Raw genomic sequence first — 18,563 nt, 5'->3', positions numbered from 1 at the left:
TCTTGAATCATTTATGTGTGGTGTCAGGAGGCAACAAAACAAAGAAGATAGGTGGGCAAACAAATACCATTCTGTCTCCCAGTCTTGGTGACGGGATGCCTTTGCGGTCTGCAGAGCTGAGAGGAAGACAGCCTTTTTTTCCCCTGGTGGCGCCTTGCCTCACCACGCTGGCCTCCTGCACATGAATTGGTTTGTGCTACTATGTGTTTTGAGACAGGCATACACAATCAGTGCTTAGTTCAAGGCAGGAACGCTAGAATAGCCCTTAATGAAATTGTTGTTGGCTTCGAGACCTGTGTTTCCCACCTTGGGGCTCCAGCTGTATTTGGACTACAGTTCCCATCATCCCTGATCACTGGTCCTGCTAGCTAGGGATGATGGAAGTTGTAGTCCAAAAACAGCTGGAGACCCGAGGTTGGGAAACACTGATCTAGACCATCTTGGCTGAAGACCTGCTCCCTGCCTTGCAGGCTTTTCCTCACCTGGCCTGGGAGAACAGGGCCCCCACTGACTCCAGCTACAAAAGCTGCAGCTGCTGAACAGAGTCTTGGGCTGGGGGGTTGTTTGGGGGTTTGAGAGAATTGTTGCTGTCGAGATTTGGTTTTTTTTAATCTTTATTATAGATATTGTGTTGGAATTGTTCGGTTTGGTTGTGCATGAAATGTTTTATTTATTGTTTGTGACTACTTTTGTTATGTTGTAGTTATGTGTTTTTTCACGTTGTAAGCTGCTTCGAGCATGGTTTGAACTGCAGAAGGGAAAAATACAAATAAAATTATGAATGTATGTAGACCTGGGTTCATTTGGCCTCTCTGCGAGTATTACCAAGGCTCAACCACTCATACACGTTTAGGGTGACTATGTGTTTCTATCTTCTAGACGGGCAGGCTGCAGACCTCTTATTTGAAAGGCTGTCACATGACAGGCCTTTATTTTAGGATATTCTTCTTCTTTTTTTGAAAGGCTGTCCAGTCCAAGTTTGACTTTAGATAAAGAATCATAAAACAGGACAGCAAGAGTCTTGACGTTGCCCTTCAACAGTTGGCAGAACCTAATCAGCACGCTGAACTTGCACACAAATTGACTTCCCCATTACAGCAAGAAGCACTTTATTTCTAGTTAGATTATAGAAATTATGTCTAAATCAGTGTCTTTACAAATACAATTACCATTTGCAAATGTTGTGCAAATTGGTATTCTTTGCTGTCCTCTTTTTTTGGGAAGCAAATCCTCCTTTCCAGCAATGCAGAACTGGACACCCTATACAGGCTTCTGCTGCAAAAATTAAACCATTTCTTCCGTGGTCTCACACAGCCTGCTTGTACTGGGCCTTGTGGCTTGCGTCTTAACAAAACAAAACACAACAGCAGATAATGGGACCCAGTCATTACAAAAAGCAAAGAAGTTGGGCCCTCTTTAGCTACTCTGAAATTCAAGTATTATCCAAAATCAAAGATTTGGCTGGCTATTTTAAATCAAATGCAGGTTTCCTCTCACTGTTGGTACCCTATTGTTTTGCCTTTATTGGCCACTGTCCCCATTCTTTTCCAGCATTCATGTGCTGTATATCCATCCATTGCACACAAACTCTTGTCAGCTGCATCCCTGCCTTCTGTCCCAGAAGTCCTTGAACCCCTCAGGTGGTCTCTTGTTTTCAGACAATCCCCTGGTGGGGACCTGCATGAAGTGTTTGGCTGTTCCCTTTAATCACAAGTTACCACATTTTTGTTTTGTTTTACATAGGCTGTTTTCTATCCTGCCTTTCTTTTCCCCTCTCTTTTCCCTTGAACAGTCTCATCTCCTGCCCATCTTTCACCCCCTCTCTCCCCTTGTACAATTTCCTCTTCCTTCTGCCTTTTGTACTCTCTCCCTCTTTCTGGCTTGCCACTGTGATTTTTGTGCCCCAGACCATTCCATCCTATTCCTATTCCTATTCCTCTTTCCCCACCCTTGTTGTCTTCACTGGGGCAGCACAAATCCCCTTTGTAGCTTACCTCTTTCCCCCCTGCGTCATCCATCTTCTTCCCTCATTGCTCTCTCCTCACACTCCAAACTGTTCTGGTTTCATTGTATTTTCTGTCTTCCTCCTCTGTTGCTCCTGTCCACTTCCCCATTGAACTCTGGGTCAGGCACTCCCACATTGCAATGTTTTGACTGCTGGAAATTCTCTGCCTCCACCCAGCATGAAACAACCCTACACAGCTTGTCTACACAGCTTGTAACACCACTGTTTTACTTTGGAAGGCCTGAGGAGCCACCCTGAGGTGAAACCTGTCCACATGGGTTCCGTTCACAACTTCTCTTGCCCACAGGCACTTCTGACCCCTGAGAAGCCTTTCTGGAGGATTAGGAGAGCTTCCTGAACAATGTGGGACACCGTGCTGAATTGTTACGAGAGAAGGGAATAGAAAATTTTCCTTCCTTGAACTTGTTGAGTTAACTTGGAACCCAAATCTCTGGGGATTATCTAATTGATTCTTGATTTTTATTGTTATTCATGTTTTTATACTGTATTTTATGCTGCTTTTATAATTAAGTGTTTTAAAGTGTTTTAAATTTGTTGTTGGCCGCCCTGAGCCCGGTTTTTGAAACGGGAAGCATGGCGTATAAATAAAATTATTATTATTATTATTATTATTATTATTATTATTATTATTATTATTAAAAAATCCAGTTTCAAGGCACAACTGAACCCCACCCCCAGCTTCACTCTGTGGCCCAACTCACGTTATTCATGAGGTCCTCCAGAAAGGGAGGGACCATCGTTCAGTGCCAGAGCATCTACTTTACATGCAGAAGGTCCCAAATTCAATCCATAGCATCTCCTGGTAGGACTGGGAGAGAACCCTGTCTGAAATCCTGGAGAGCCACTGCCAATCAGTGTGGACAATACTGAGCTAAATGGACCAATGGTCTGACTCAATATACAGCAGCTTCCTGTGTGCCTAAGCTTTTTGTGAGCTGCTGCAAGGACGGAGTGGAAAGGAAACTTTCCTTCTGCTAATTTTTCTTAGGATCCAAGCTATTGTTTTTGTGTTTTCTATCATCTATCCTGGGAATGCCACTTGGCTCTGAAAGTGTTGGTTATAATTTTTTAGGAAGAAACAAAGGCAAATGCAGTACATGCCTGAAGTGAAATGTAAATTCTGCCTGCTATGATTTGCAGTGACAGTATGTGGGCACTGGCATTGTGGTATACCACAGTTTTATTGCATTGAAAGTTGAAGCAATATGAAGAAAGGCCAACCCACTTCATGCTACAAAAGAGATGTCCTGGTTTTCCTATTTGCCCACACGCCCAGTTCACAAAAGTGAGTTTCAAATTATACATTTTTCTTTGATTACGCTTCCGTAAATTAAGCTTTGATAAGTCTCTCTACATAATAAGAAATGAGCAACAAGAGCTACAATGAAAACAAAACAGGTCTCTTCGCTACGCATGAATGTTCAGCTGTTCATTCTGTACAAAGCTCAGAAAAGAACCTAGGAGGAAAATGGAAATTTAACCATGGCAATGCATCCATCAGCACAGCCAATTGGCCCCAGACAACCTTATGTACACAGGCCATATGACTGAAGACAAAAATCAGATGCAAATGCTGCACCAAGCAGGTAAGTCAATTTGCAGGGAATATATGGTTTTAGAGGCAGGCATATTAGGGCCATGAACTCATGGGACATCGCAGCCTTGGGCCTGAGTTGATTTGCACCACAAATACAGGCTCATTTCTCTGATAGCAGCTGTCAGAAATGAAGAGTCCATTCTGCCCTGCCAGGTGAATTGCAGGTGGCATGCTGCAGAGAGTGACAGAGACGGCAGGGGTGAAAAGAATGCGGTCATGCAAATGAAACAGTCTGAAGCCCAAGGTTTCCTTGGTAGATCTATGAAGGGGAAACCTGGCTTGTGGAGACGGTGGAAGTCTCAGTCTTAGTGCCTGCAGACGTGTCCTCCTCAGCCAATGGATTCTTTCCACAACAGAGGGTGCTGATCATACAGTTACGGAACTGTAAACAAACAAACGAACAAAATCAGCATGTGGAGTTGTGCCCAAAAGTCACTGATGTATCTGGGCATCAGGAAAGGCCATTCAGACCAGTGTTTCCTGAATTTGGACCTCCAGCTGTATTTGGACTACAATTCCCATCATCCCTGACCACTGGTCTTGCTGGCTAGGGATGATGGGAGTTGTAGTCCAAAAACAGCTAGAGACACAAGTTTGGGAAATCCTGATTTAGGCAATGGCTACACAAATCGTCTAAAGTTGAATTCACTGTACCTTCCATTGTTCTTCTGTCACTGTAATCCTATTTAAAAAAAAAAAAACAAAACCTGCTTTGTCTTGCCCCTCTCTGTCTAGTCACATAGTAAAAGCTGTACTGTATTTTAAAGCAAGTGAAAATCCTCTGGGACCCATATGTTGATTCCCTGGCACAACGCAGCTCCCAGGGAAGTAATTGATAATACTATAATTCATAGTCTGAGAAATGCTTAGGCTTAAGTCCTGTTGCCGTAAATGCTTCACAAATGGTGAGAGTCATTAGGAGCTTGCTGTTTTAATTTTAAAAAATGGGTGAGAAGGGGGACAGGCTTTTTGGCAACCAACAGAGAGCAAGTATCATCCTTGAGATAATGTGAGAACATCCTCTCCAGTCCCTTGCCACACGGTTCTATTTTAAAACAGATGATTAGGGATTTTTTTCATATTAACCATCAGCACCTGCATCAAGACACATTATATTCAGGCACATTAATAAGAAACAAAATGCAGTAAAGATAAATTTAGCACATGAGCTAAAGAGCCTGGTTCAAATCTCAGCTCAGCAACACAATCACTTAGGGGAAGCCACCGTCTCTCAGCGTCCCTCCACTTCACATTTGTAATACGGGGGGTAATAAAAATGGCCTACCTTACAGGGAGAATTATTAAGCTAATGTATATAAGGAAGCACTTTAAGCACTTAGGGAGAGTGCCATAAACTCTTCAAGTATTGTTATATTGTTGGAAAGCCAGGGCAACGTTGCCAAGTTACCTGTCTGTTCATTAAGATGTAAATCACCGGGTTGTAGATAGCAGAGCTCTTGGCAAAGAAGGCCGGGATGGTCATAAATACAGGGCCGAAGTCTGACCCTTGGTGAGTGAAGATGTAGAAAGCAACGCTGGCGTAGGGCACCCAGCAAACAAGGAAGGAAATGACCATGATGACGACCATGCGGGTGACTTCTTTCTCAGCTTTCTGGGTGGTGGCAGACTCCTGCTGCTGAGCCGCTGCCTAGAAGCATGACAACAGAGGGTGGTCAAGACTAGGCAACAGGGCTGTTTGGGAATGGGCAGCTAATCACCAGAACAGAAACTAGCAGCATTCCAGTGCGGTGGGGGATGATACAGCTCTGGGTGGGTTTCTTTAGTTGCTGTAGTTAAAGGTTCTGGGCCTCCAAAACCTCTGTTACATCCCAAAGAATAACAGTTGGTTCTCTTCGTTGTGAAGCTGGTGCCCAATCCTTTTTCAGAAGCAAGTGACAATCAAAAACTATTATTACAATATGTTGAATTGTTAAGGCTGGCATTGGAGGGAAGAGCAGGTAGCAGGGATGTGGAAAACAGCATGGGGTTTCATAGTTTGTGCAAATCGCAGCTTGAATTCCCGCCCCCGTCCCCCCAAAATATTTATTTATATTCTGTTTTGTAACCAGGTGAATGGGCATCATTGAGAAGGGCTTACAGCATTTAAGGAGAACAGAGCCTAGGGCTTGCTGATCAGAAGGTCGGTGGTTTGAATGCCCACAATGGAGTGAGCTCCCGTTGTTCAGTCGCAGCTCCTGCCAACCTAGCAGTTCGAAAGCACGCAGTGCAAGTAGATAAATAGGTACCGCTCCAGCAGGAAGTTAAACGCCGTTTCCGTGCGCTGCTCTGGTTCTCCAGAAGCAGCTTAGTCATGCTGGCCACATGACCCAGAAGCTGGCTCCCTCGGCCAGTAAAGCGAGATGAGCGCTGCAGCCCCAGAGTTGTCTGCGACTGGACCTAACAGTCAGGGGTCCCTTTACCTTTACCTTAAGTAAACTATAAATGCAACATTCCGCAATTATTGCTGTGGTTCTGTTTCAGAAGTGCAGTGAAGGTACAAAGTCAAAACTTGGATTATCCTGGTACCTCCATTGTGAAATCTCTTTGCACTGGGCTGGGAATGATGAAGTCAGGAGAAATGTTTTCAGCCTTGATAGGTTTGTGCTGGGGAAGGGAGAAGAGTTTTATCTTTTTGTAGGGTCACTCACCTGTTTAACAGTGCAGACAAGGCGACCATAGCAGAAGAATATAATAGTCAATGGTGTGACAAAGTGCACCAGAAACATGTAGATGACAAAGGATTCATTGTGAACTTGCGGGTTTGGTGTATAATAATCAACTCCACAAGAGCACTGCATACCTTCTGGGATATACCTACAGTTAAACCAAAAGAGTTAGTAGGTGGGATTGTAGTCTATTTTGTGTGCCCCACTTCCACAAGATTTCAGAAGCTCCAACAATAGCAGCAACCCAGGTTTGGTTTCATTTGGAGGAAGAGAGCACAGTCACAGTGGGTTTTTATTTTGTAATATTTGGGTTTATAAACAGAGCATAGTTTGGGGGTAAACATATTAACACTCCAATAGCTTTAAATTGTAACATTCATTCATTCATTCATTCATTCATTTAATGCTTTAACAGTATGAATAAACTTCAACTGGTGCAAATTTCAGTGGCCAGGTTGCTCACTGGAGGAAGGTGGTTTGAGCATACTTCAATGGTCCTGGTCCCTACTGCACTGGCTGCCAATTAGTTTCTGGGTCCAATTAAAGCGCTGGTTTCGACTTTGGCAAAGTATGCCTTTGCCAAAACAGCTCTCACCTTCCAGAAGTATCTCCAGTCACTGTGGGCCATTTATCTGTCATTTCCCCCCAACAAATAACACCCCTAACCTCTGATCATTAAGGAATGCTCACTAGTTGGTCTGGCCCCATTATCCCTCTCATATCCAAACCCCCCAAATTTACCGCACTCTGTATTGCTGAAAGGAATATGATGCATACCTACCTTGACCATCCAAAGAGAGGAGGACCAGCGCATGCCAAGGCCATGATCCAAGTGAAACTCACCCCTATGATGGCATGGGTCCCACTAAAGCGGAAATTGCTCATGGGTTTGCAGACCACCACATATCTTTCAACAGCCAGAACAACCAGAGACCACAGGGCTATCTCACCTGTAAGAGAACAAAAGAAGCATCTGTCAATAAGGGGGGGGGGGAGGAAGAAGATGAGAAGGAGAGGGAGAGATGGAAAAGCCACCCCTTCAAACAACTCAATGGGCTCCTCTTTTTCTTGTGATTCTTCATATATTATTGGACTCTAATTCTCATCCGCTCCAGTCAGCATGACCAAAGGCGGGGCATGATAGTTGTTGTGCAAAACAATTGGAGGGCATCAGGTTTCACCTCCCTGTCCTATGGTCTACTCAGCACCATACTACATGTCTGATCAGACCCTCCTTTCGTTCCCTCATTCTTCAGGTTCACACAAGACTGTGGCAAATTCATGCACTTAAGCTCAGAGGATGAGAGAGCTGAACCCTCTTCATGCCAACCATTGGTCAATTCATTTGTAACATTTTTATTCTGCTTTTCAATAATTCAGTCTCATAGCTTACATCCCTGTAGCTCCTTTTCTCCCTCAACCAGGTACACTTTCCAGCAGAGCCCGGGGGAGGAAAAGGGGGCACCGGGGGCCAGATTATATAGGGAGGAAAGTGTTGAGGAAGATGTTGCTTTCCTCTCTCGTTACGTTAGACTTCCACCACTTGTTTTGTATGGGATGTAGGCAAATCTGAGTTTGTTCTATTCACTCATTTACTAATATATTTTATTTAAAACAAGCATGCCTCATGCTTCAACACAGCTGCCCAAGGTGACTCACAACGGAGTTATCAAATCATTATATGTAGTAACAATTCAAAGCCCAACAAAACAGATCAAAACACAGGCGACATAAAAAAACCCCAGCATGACGAAAACCAACACAGCTCTGCTGCCTTAAGCGCCATTCCACATTTGTTTTGATCCTTTCTTAAAGGATGCTGTGGCATCCCACCGTTCTGTTCCTGGCATTTCTCAGCCCTTGGAGAGCAGGCTGAATGCAGGATACGCCTCCCAGTGAGGGACGCTTGAGAGGTAAGGGCCCGAGTCACATAATTCTCGATCAAAGGTTTATTTTCTCTGCTGTCTGCCTGTAGCCAAACAATAACCTGGGAATAGCCACATATTTGAAGCTTCGCTTCTTTACAAACCTCAGTGAAATGAATGGGCTTGTAGGGAAGCAGCACTGGGTGGACCTTGCCCACAGCAAGACACTTTGAAACTGAATAGTGAAGGGAATATAACTTGGATTTTTGCCCTTCTTGATCATGGATAAAGACTGCCTAAAGAGACTTGAGCCAATTTGGTCGGGTTTGTTTGCTTTTCGCTGGCTTATTTTATTTCAGATTTAGGTCTTCTCTACCCTAAGGACTGTATGTCAAGTGGAAAACCAAGTAGAAATAAAATAAAAGATAACATCACATAATCAAAATGATCGAGAGATGATGATTGAAACTGACTTGAGCACAGAAAGAGGTTTTGGTCTACATTTTGTCAACAACTTAATTCCGTTCCTGATTTACACATGGAATAAAAGATGCCTTAGCTAAAGCCCTGCCATTTCAGCTAAGGTGTGAGATCTTACAAGTTACCATCTCCGGAGGCTCTCGGAATGTCTTCCACCAAAACCATGAGAAAAATCACGACTGCAAACTTTATAAAACAGGAGAAGTAGGCATAGTGCACAGAACCATATATCGCAGTGCACTTTTGAAGTTGAACCTAGTTTTAACCATTTGCCAGCATGATCAAAAGCTTGGTTTCCCACCAATTCTATTAACATTATTCCAGCACGGTTACCTTAGCTCAGGTATGCGACACAAGAAGATGACACAAGAATCTCTGAATAGTACTAGCTTTTGGAATTCTGTTGAAGAATGAAGTCATGTTATGATCTAGCTGAGATTTCTGCATTGCAGGGGTTGGACTAGATGACCGGGGGTCTCTTCCACCTAAACAATTCTATAAGATCTGAAATAGGAACTTACGTCTACAGTGAATTCATAGTGGCATGATACTTGAAGGAAAACATAAAACAGACCTACCGCCCATTGTAGCAAAGAAGCCTTCAATGTTGCATCCTACCGTTCCAAAAATGAAATATCCATTCATAGATGTGTACATGGTAGTGGTGAAGCCTATTAAGACCATGAAGAGATTGGCTATGGCCAAATTTAAAAGGATGTAGTTCAGAGGAGTTCTGAGTTTCTTGTGCTGGACTGTGACAAAGAGAGTCAGAAAGTTGATTGGGAATCCCAGAAGAATCAGAAGAAACATGTAGGCAGCCAACGCAGAGAACTTCCACGGTTCTGCCAAATAGTACTGAGGATACTCATACGGATTCCGAACAACGCCGGTCTTGTTGGACATGGGGACATAGAAATTTTCACCTTCTGTTCCATTCATGGTGGCAGCTTTGTAGGTATTTGGCTTCTTCAACAAGTATAGATCTCTGTATTTCTCTATAAATCTCCTTCTTACATTCGCTGGACTGTTCCAAGCTAAGCTAGCACTGTTCCTTTTATAAAAAAAAACACAGGTAAGCCCTGTGTTATTGATGTCAGCACAATTTAGACTTGGGTCAACATTAATCATAATAATCCAAGCTAAGATTGGAACTGTTAATTCTCTGCTGGGGTGACGCTCAGGTAGTACTTGCGATGGTGTTACAAAGCTGCTGCAAGAACAGGTTGTGTGTGTGTGTATTTGACAGAGTGCTTAGATATAACACAAAGATGTCAAATAGGATACAGGAAATAACCAGTTACCTGCTTGGCTTCAAGAGGCTGATCCTGCCTTTTACTTCAGCTAGAGTAGAAACATCATGCACGGTTTCTGGAAAACCAGGTCTCCTTTGGAAGGAAGTTCCAGGGACACATATCTGCATGCTTTTGCTGATTGTACCTGAAGTTCAGCTGTGTAGCTAGCCTATTAAGACTTTTCTGCTTCTGAATGTAATCTCATACGGCCCATAAGGCAATAGCATAGGTCTATTTATACAATAAACAACTGAGTTGAATCCACTTTGAAATTGGTTTAAATGCAATCGATTCCCTGAAAGAACCCTTGGAATCATGCAGATGCTCAGATTGCTTTTGTTACAGATTCCCAGTCCCTTCCTTACATTCCTCAAGCTCCTGTGTGTAGGAGCTGTAGCAGGGAAAATGGGAATGAAACTGTTCTACACTTGTGGCACAGAAGCACCTTGCATTTAAATATGCTTGCACGCTATCCATCATTTATAATGTGCCTCCCAACCATATCCAAAATAGAAAGCCACTGTAGAAACCCAAATGCAGAACTATCAATAAAACCACATAATAAAAATCGGCATTAAACCATCATAACAATAAACAGTCGTAAAAATCAGCAGTAAAGTTGCAGCACTGAAATAATAAAGCAGTGCTTTGTACATAAATTAACAGGGCACAATCTACTTGCACGGTGGGTGAAGCACCCTTGCATGGGTGCTATATAGTATTTTATACCAGTTCCTTTCTAGTACCACCCAAGTTTAAATAAAATGCATGTAATAACAGTAGGAACAAGATTTATTAGTAAACACCTTCATGTCAGGATTTGAACAAATGCACTCTGATTTCTTCAGCAGACAACTGATCCTCCCAAGAAAGACTCAAAATGCAAGATAAATCAGGTCATGCCTTGTCCTCCGCAAGAGACCACAGGACCATCAGTGTGGGACAGGAAGCTTACACACCTGACTTCCCACTCTGATGGAAGGGGGTGTCTAATTGGGAAACTGTGTACAGTACAGGAATGCTCCCCCTGCTACATAGCTGGTCCAAGGGCATGGAATCTGCTATGCGCACATGACCCAGATATCTAATACTTAGCTGTTACATAGATCTGGCATTGTGGGATTAAAGGTTTTATCTTTCAGATGGACAAACGGACTATATTAAGATTCAATAATCCATTGCTGAGGTGGACAGAGCTCGCTGCCAAAACTGCATCATGCCAGGACTCCGCCCCAGTCATCCATAAGGAATCCTTTTAAGACTGGAATATGGAGAGGTTGAGTAAGGCTTTGGTGGGACATTTGCTAATGGTGGAACAATTATGCATAGCAAAACACTGGAGAGATCTAACAAGTACCGTGGTACCTCGGGTTATATACGCTTCAGGTTACAGACTCCGCTAACCCAGAAATAGTGCTTCAGGTTAAGAACTTTGCTTCAGGATGAGAACAGAAATCGCGCGGCAGCAGGAGGCCCCGTTAGCTAAAGTGGTGCTTCAGGTTAAGAACAGTTTCAGGTTAAGAACGGACCTCTGGAAAGAATTAAGTACTTAACCTGAGGTACCACTGTACAACAATGGAGTATTGTGTTGATAGGGAAACTGACTCAAAAAACTTAGGAATGCTTTGAGGTCAAAGACAATAAAATTTGTCAACAAAACCAATAGAATCTAAATTTTTAATGCAGAATAGCTTATTTACACAGCATATGGTTTATTATCACTTCATTACAACTTTCCTTAACTAATTGCAATATGTCTGCAATATTATCACTACACAGAATAACTGTAGCTTCTGTATGAGGGCCTAGTCAGTCAATCAATCAATCATCAATCAATCTTTCTTGCGGTCAAAGACCAGACAGATGAGGGCCTATTAATTTTCTTTAACTTTTCACTTTTAAGGGCTTTTTGTAATGGAAGCAGTAGATATTTGTTTGGCTATATGGTTTGAAAGGCAATAAAAGGTTTTTGGGTTTTTTAAGTGCACCACCCACATCAACAAAGTGGGAAAGGGGAAATAAAGCAAATCAGATTGACTAAGGATGCTTTTATTAGATTGCTTATTTGGTCCATATATGAGTAATGATAATGAGTGGTGCCAAAGTTAATATTTTAACATCTATGAGCTACCACTACAGATTTTAGAAAGCTCTTTTTAGATTAAGCATGACATATTTTTATATAATCAGAACTTCTGACAGTCCGAGCAGTTATGAAGATCCAAAAGACACCTTTGATGTTATGTGGCAAGTCTGCTGCCAAAACATGTCAAGGCTCCATGTATGCTGGTATATTTATGACAGCACTGTCTAAACTTTGCAATATCTTGCCTTACTGATTTTTCAAAGGCTATAGCTGGTCTTGGACCCCTGAACTATGTGAGATTTCAAGAGAGCAGTCTTGCCAGCAGGCACACAGTCCGATTGACTCTTAGATCTCCTGACTTTGGCAGTCCAGGTCTGCCTATCATCCTGTGATCCTTGCCTCCCTCTGGCATGTTCCTGACAGATCTTAATGGAAGGATGTGTTTGATATTGTTTTAACATTTTGATATTTGCTGCCCTAGTTTCCTTCGGGATGAGGGGGTGGAATAGAAATTTAATAAATATCAAACTGAACAAGAACTCAGTATTACGTTTGTCTCATTCAGATGCTCTTTTTTGCATTAGTTTCCAGTGTTCCCTGCTTCTTTCCTTCCAAATGCTGAAGCATCTCTGTTCCCCTGCCTTTGGCTTGTTGCCTCATCACTCTCATCTTTCCCCTTCCCCTTCTGGACAACCTTTAGTAATTTGCCTTCTATTTTACTTCATCAATAAAACCTCATTTTTTGGAAGAGCTCTGGCCTAGTCTCTGGTTGCCTCTCTGCTGAAGAGTTGACCAGTGCGATTCCCAGTTTGCTGACCAGCCCACATGGGTGCAGCTTTGGCTACTGCTTGATGCTCACAGCTGGACCAGAGGCCTGCATATGCAGCACCTGTTACAAAATATGTATCACTGATTGACACTTTATTTTTTTTACTCAATCTTGCTACAGTTTCCTTGGCTGCTGGACCATCATCCCCTAGCATGCTAGCTGAGGCTGATGGAAGTTGGAATCCAACAACATCTAGAGCACCAGAGGCTTCCCATCTTGTTTTATAACCATCAGTGTGTCTTCGACAATGTGTGTATTGAAGTTCAGCGTTTCAGCTAATGGAGCAGCTTAACTATTTGGGGACACAACTCATTCTTACATCTGAGTCATATTTACAAATGTCACATTATTGTTTGCTTCTAATCAGAGTGTCTTCAAACTATACCCACACACCCACCCCAAAGTTCAGCTCTGTAAGTGATGTCAAAGTACTTAAATCATTTTGGCTTCTATTTCACGCCCCACATCTCAAGATGTGGCTTGCAAAATGTTTTCATAATTAGGGTGCCTACAGATGTGGCAAATGTCAGGGTCTTTGGGTCATGCTGAAGGACCCTAATGATTCTGATACCTTAATAAATGAGAGCTTTTGTCTCTTCAATTCTATGAAACTCCCACTAAAATAATTCTTTTCTAAAATAACAGGAAGCATTTGGCAGTAAATAAGACCTTGAAAAAGAAATGTCCTTCGTGTAAGTACAGTTATTTTGTCAAAATTGTGGAAGCCCATTTTTCATAATAGCAGTTCAGAGAGAGACAGAGAACAAATACGCAAAGAAAGGACACAGGTTTCTTTCAAAAAGAGATATTTTATTGAAAACTGTCATAAAACCCAAATGCTAAGGAGCCAGTCCAGAACTAGTGCTAGCAGGTGCAAAACTAGCATATTTTTCTTCAGGCAGAATCTCACCCTAAAAGGTTAGCAGTGACAAATTGACAGGCTGTTGTGAAAATGTCAAGAATACATTCTAGCATTACGCAGGGGGGCTGTTTAATAGAAAAAATATAGCTCCATAGATCCTCTCTTCTGTTTTACTCTGTAGATGTACAAATCACCCACCAGTCATACAAATTCTGCAGTTACACTTGTTAAAAATAAATATATATGTATACATTTCTCTTGGGGGGTAAAACAAAACTTGGCATGTGCCAGTTTCATATACAAAGAGTAGGAAAGTAGGAATATCATATATAATTTTCTTTTTTATACTCTGCCATCAAACAAGCTGTTAAGAAAGCCTAATGGACCTCAGGAACACTTTACAGAAACCAAGCAGCAGGATGCATGAGCGTCTGGTTTCCCTCACTGGCTGGATTCATCCGTCTTCCTCCGACAATATGGGCAACAGTTATGTTGCAGCACCAGGAGCTCATAATCTTCTGAATGAAACATCTGTAAATGAGGGTTGCAGATGTCAGGTGTGACTCAATTTAAGTCACAGTGGACAGGATTGCTCTAAAAGCATTTATGGTGCTTTCTCCATTTGTATTAACATGCACATAAACTGCAACACTCTTATGACCCTGGTAACATCAGCTATATATCACCAGGAACTCATTCACCTACACATTCTCCCACATAATATATGTCAACAATGCACTTCTAATGTTTCCATTGAGCAGACATGTCAGTCTCTATGAAAGACAATAAAGGGACAGAAGTCTGACATCAAAAACTAGCAAAAATGATTGACTGGTTAGACATGTATCTTCTGGGCACCCAAATCAGAATTAACATCCATTGTCATATAACCTCATCGTCATATAACCTGATTTGCAGATAAACCAGAAAGAACACACAATAAAGAGTGGACGTTGTATAATGTGTGCTTAAGTTTTGTGCAAGCAAATCAAGGCAAATGCTCAATAAACAGGTCATCTGGAGGAGCCCTGAATACAGTCAGAAAAAGAAGAGGCAACCCCCAAACAGAAGTGCAATTTATGATCCACTTTAGTTCAACTTGGCTTCTTCATTTAGGTCTCCCAAAGGCTTTACAGCAGCCACAAAGTGATGCTTTGCCTTGCCACTTATGTAGTAAAGTTAATTTTAAGGCTTTTATTTTATTTTTAAGCATTAAAATGAATTAGTGCCACAGGTATATTTACAATTAAGCAGCAGTGTATGAGGGCTTTTAAAAAAATAATAATCCTGTACTATTTTATTTGGTGGTACAACTGAACATTTATCACTCTCCTGATGTAAAATATTGCCCTTACCTGAAAGCAGAAAGGACACGTGGTAATGGGATTATCTGGTAGCAGGGATCGGAAGTACTGCCACTGTAACGGCTTGGGCCAGCGTTTAACCAGCACGTCTCTCCTGCTCATTGACCCGAGAACTGCGCGGTTCACAACCACAGGGACAAATTCCGACCCCCCTTGCTGCAGGAAACAAGTGATTGAGAAAAGGAAAAACATGTTTGAACTTGGTAGATCACTGGAAAGGCAAGGTGTTGTTTTTTTCAGGCAGTAAGTATGAGGGGTTTTTTTGGGGGGGAAATAATCTGCATATATTAAAGCAGCATTTGCACTGAGTTATCAGTTTCTTTTCAGTTCTGTATTTAGTCCTGGAAATATTCCTAGTTCTGGAGTGCTTGCATGTGTCCTCTTGCAACACAGTGCTGGAAAGCACTGAATCATAGAATTATAGAAATGTAGAGTTGGAAGGGAACCCAGGGTCATCTAGTCCAACCCCCTGCAATGCAGGAATCTCAACTAGATCATACATGACAGATGGCCATTCAACCTCTGCCTAAAAATCCTCCAAAGCAGGAGAGAGTCCACAACCTCCCGAAGGAGTCAGTTCCACTGTCAAACAGCTCTTACTGCCAAAGTTATTTAATATTTTTGTATCTTTATTTTTATATCTTATTATGATTTATGTGGAAATTGTTCAGTTTGGTTGTGTACTCTTTGATATTATATTTATTGTTTATGACTACTTTTGTTAGGTCTGTAATTATGTATTTTTTCATGTTGTGAGCCGCCCGTTTCTCTAACAAACAGTAACGAATGTTTGCCTGCAGGGTGTCCAGCTGCCTGTATAGCCTTTCACTGAAGTTCACCTCTCCAAATTTTTTTTTTAAAAAAGGTGGGGTAGGTATTTCTAAAATAAATCAATAACCTAAAGTGATTGGGGTTCTTTAAAAAAACAAAACAGGAATGAAATGTGTAGAGGCATATTGGATATTAATGTATCTCCTTGAACATGGCAATCCTATTGAGGCTTCCTGGGTAGGAGGGAGGACAATTCAGGGCAGAAGAAATGGCAAATTCCTCAGCTCTGCTGGGCTTGTGCACACGTGTGCACTTTCTTCTTCTTTGCTGGGCTCTTAAATAAAATAAAATAAAACCTGAAATAGTTGTGCCAACTCTTGGCCTGACACAGGTTTTCTCCCCATTCAAGGTGCATGGTCAGAGAGTAAGTGGGTGTTGGATCTCTGATCTGCTCCTAGCATGCCTCTGGGTTGCTTCCATTTTGCCCTTACCTCACTCAGCTACGGCAGTGGACCTTGCCAGCAGCCCACCAGGGAAACCTCTAGCTGTGAACCTCCCTGTGAGACCATGGAGAGGAAGGATTGCCATATCCAGTGGCCTCCCAGCCACCCTTCTTGGGGGCTCAGGATGGTTCCTTCAATGAATTTTCATGAGTCTTCTTGCAATTTGGGCCATTTGACTCAAATAAGCAATTCTCAGCTGGTTCTTACGCTCCACCAGTTGGGGAATTAAGAAATAAAGCAGTCAGACAAGTCAAGGGAAGGCTGTATCTGGTGGAGTAAGGTAGAGAAGGGTTATGGGAAATTACAAAATATTTACAGATGGAATGAAGATGTGACACGAAGAGAACATTTGCTGGTAGGAAATCCATACTAGGTGCTCTTTCGCAGCACAAAGCAAAGCAAAGCAAAAAACAAAGGTGAAGGGATTTGCGGGAAAGACATTTTCTAACCTCAAAGCTCAGTTTTGCTGTAAATGGGTCATCCTCTTCGATCTCGTCTGCTTTGTAAAGAAGTCTCATTGTCTGCACATCTAGGAACATTTGTTAGGGAAGAATTGCACAGAAGTAGGGAGTGCAAAGGGAGAGCACCTGTGTGGTGTTCAGATTTCTATTCCCCGCATGTCCAATGGTGAAAAACTCATACATTGTGATAGAAACCCTGGCTTGCGATCAAAACTGCATGTAAGGCTTGATCAGGATGCAGAAGGCTTGCCTCACCGTGTTCGAGAGCAGCAGATTATGGAAAACAAACACACACAAGTTATTCCACAGTTAGTCCTTTGAACAAGGATGCTTAATAGGCCAACTCTCAACCTTTCTCCCAACATGCATTCAAAGTGTTATTCTCATTATTTCCCATTCCCACTTTTCTTCTGTATAGTGCTGCACACAGCATCCTGCCTCAACATGGATCTCAATCTCTCTGGCTTCATGCCTTTATACTGCAGCCAGTAGAATGAGACTCCCAAAGCGAATGGCCCGTTAAAATGGCAAGTTTTGGCAATGCTATCAATAATGGTGGAGTTCAAAGAAAGCCCGGTCTTGTCTTCCTTGGCTGGAGGCTGGAGGATTGAAAAATAAAAAAGTAGTTTCTTTAAAGTCTGTTAGGGAAACAATTATTTTAAGTCCTAACAGTTTGATGTGATTGTTCAAACAAAAAGGATTTAAAATATATTAAAATTGCACAGTGGGGTTTTTCCCCTGTTGTGGGGGCTGGATAAGCTCAGCCCAGCGAAGGGATGGAAACTTCTCCAGTGTAACAGATGTTAATCTAGGACTGCAGCAGAGCACTGATACTCATTTATCTTAACCTTTATCTGTGCATGTAAACCTGAACACTGCACTGCATGCTAAACAACTGAGTATCAGAGGTGAAAACACTGTAGCTAAAAATATATTTTTTAAGAAGTGAATGAGGTTGGGGAGAGGGAAGGAAGCTGGGAGCGGGGAGGGAGACTAAGGATTTGTACTGTTCTATTGTAGTATAAAATAAAATAAAAATTGCAGTGTTACTTTATAGTTGTTCCAAACAAAACCTGGTGTAGCACAAATGAATAAATATACAGGCTCCAAGCTACTTTGGTTGTTTTGCTGCTGCAGTGAGCTAAGCTTCGGTTTGGCTTAGTGTGTCATCTGAACTTGGACTCGCATTTCGCTCTCTCTCCGCAAATCACAAGCTGTAAACCAAAGGACAATCCTTGGTTGCAGCTTGTGGTTTGTCTAAAGAGAGTTAATCTATGACTTGAGGTTCAGAAAGCATGCTAAGCCAAACCATGGTTTAGCTCAGCAAAGCACAAAAGCTAAATGACCAAGGAAGACCAAAGTGGCCACAATCTCCTCTCTGGAAGCCCACTATGCTCTTTTATGCTAAGACATGGTTTAGCTTAGTGTTACATGTGAAAAAGGGAAGTGACGTTTTCAAGAGTGAAAGGATACCATCAGTCATCTGCTCTTGCCATTTATTGTCTCTTTTGTTGAGTCTCGGCACTTCCAGATCTATCAAAGCAACAGCTTCTTCATCAGTGATCCCCTCCTCTAAATAGAACTCAACCAGGTGTAAGACATCTGAAAAGGACAGAGGTGAAAACGAAACTTAGAAAATCCACAATGCCTGCTGTATCCATTCAAGAGATAGACATTGTTGTCACACACACACACACACACACACACACCCTGTTAGTAATGAGATTCATATACTTGGAAACCCACCTGAGGAAGAACACA

General features: G+C 42.2%; 2 protein-coding genes across 5 annotated transcripts in view; both read right to left on the bottom strand.

Annotated features, from left to right (window-relative positions):
• Window positions 1-3,607: 3,607 nt before the first annotated feature.
• On the bottom strand, window positions 3,608-10,602 carry RHO (rhodopsin). The gene is made up of 5 exons (XM_083429054.1): window positions 9,213-10,602; window positions 7,071-7,239; window positions 6,272-6,437; window positions 5,032-5,271; window positions 3,608-4,005 (listed from the first exon to the last, which is right to left on the bottom strand). The coding sequence occupies exons 1-5, from the start codon at window positions 9,760-9,762 to the stop codon at window positions 3,883-3,885; spliced, it is 1,248 nt and encodes a 415-aa protein (XP_083285180.1). The 5' UTR covers window positions 9,763-10,602; the 3' UTR covers window positions 3,608-3,882.
• A 3,028-nt stretch (window positions 10,603-13,630) lies between these two features.
• IFT122 (intraflagellar transport 122) overlaps window positions 13,631-18,563 on the bottom strand; it is a 59,687-nt gene continuing 54,754 nt past the window's right edge. For all 4 annotated transcript variants that reach the window (XR_014508477.1, XR_014508478.1, XM_083429039.1 and 1 more), the window contains 4 exons: window positions 18,276-18,404; window positions 16,791-16,870; window positions 15,059-15,223; window positions 13,631-14,234 (listed from right to left, as the gene is read on the bottom strand). Coding sequence is in view for 2 of the 4 variants with exons in the window: in XM_083429039.1 (XP_083285165.1) it covers window positions 14,145-14,234; window positions 15,059-15,223; window positions 16,791-16,870; window positions 18,276-18,404 (464 nt within the window). In the remaining 2 variants the exon portion in view is untranslated. The remainder of the gene's footprint in view (window positions 14,235-15,058; window positions 15,224-16,790; window positions 16,871-18,275; window positions 18,405-18,563) is intronic.

The sequence above is a fragment of the Podarcis tiliguerta genome, assembly GCF_965153285.1.
Source record: "Podarcis tiliguerta genome assembly, chromosome: 2".
Taxonomy (NCBI): Eukaryota; Metazoa; Chordata; class Lepidosauria; order Squamata; family Lacertidae; genus Podarcis; species Podarcis tiliguerta.
The sequence above is the reverse complement of the archived record's forward strand: the minus strand, read 5'-3'. Positions and strand labels throughout refer to the sequence as shown.

Coding starts and splice junctions, on each gene's coding strand:
- RHO (XM_083429054.1), bottom strand. CDS start 9,762: ATGATTAATGTTGACCCAAGTCTAAATTGTGCTGACATCAATAACACA. Junction 7,240..9,212: donor CTTCTTTGCTACAATGGGCG/GTAGGTCTGTTT, acceptor GTTCTCTTACAG/GTGAGATAGCCCTGTGGTCT. Junction 6,438..7,070: donor CCTCTCTTTGGATGGTCAAG/GTAGGTATGCAT, acceptor GTTTAACTGTAG/GTATATCCCAGAAGGTATGC.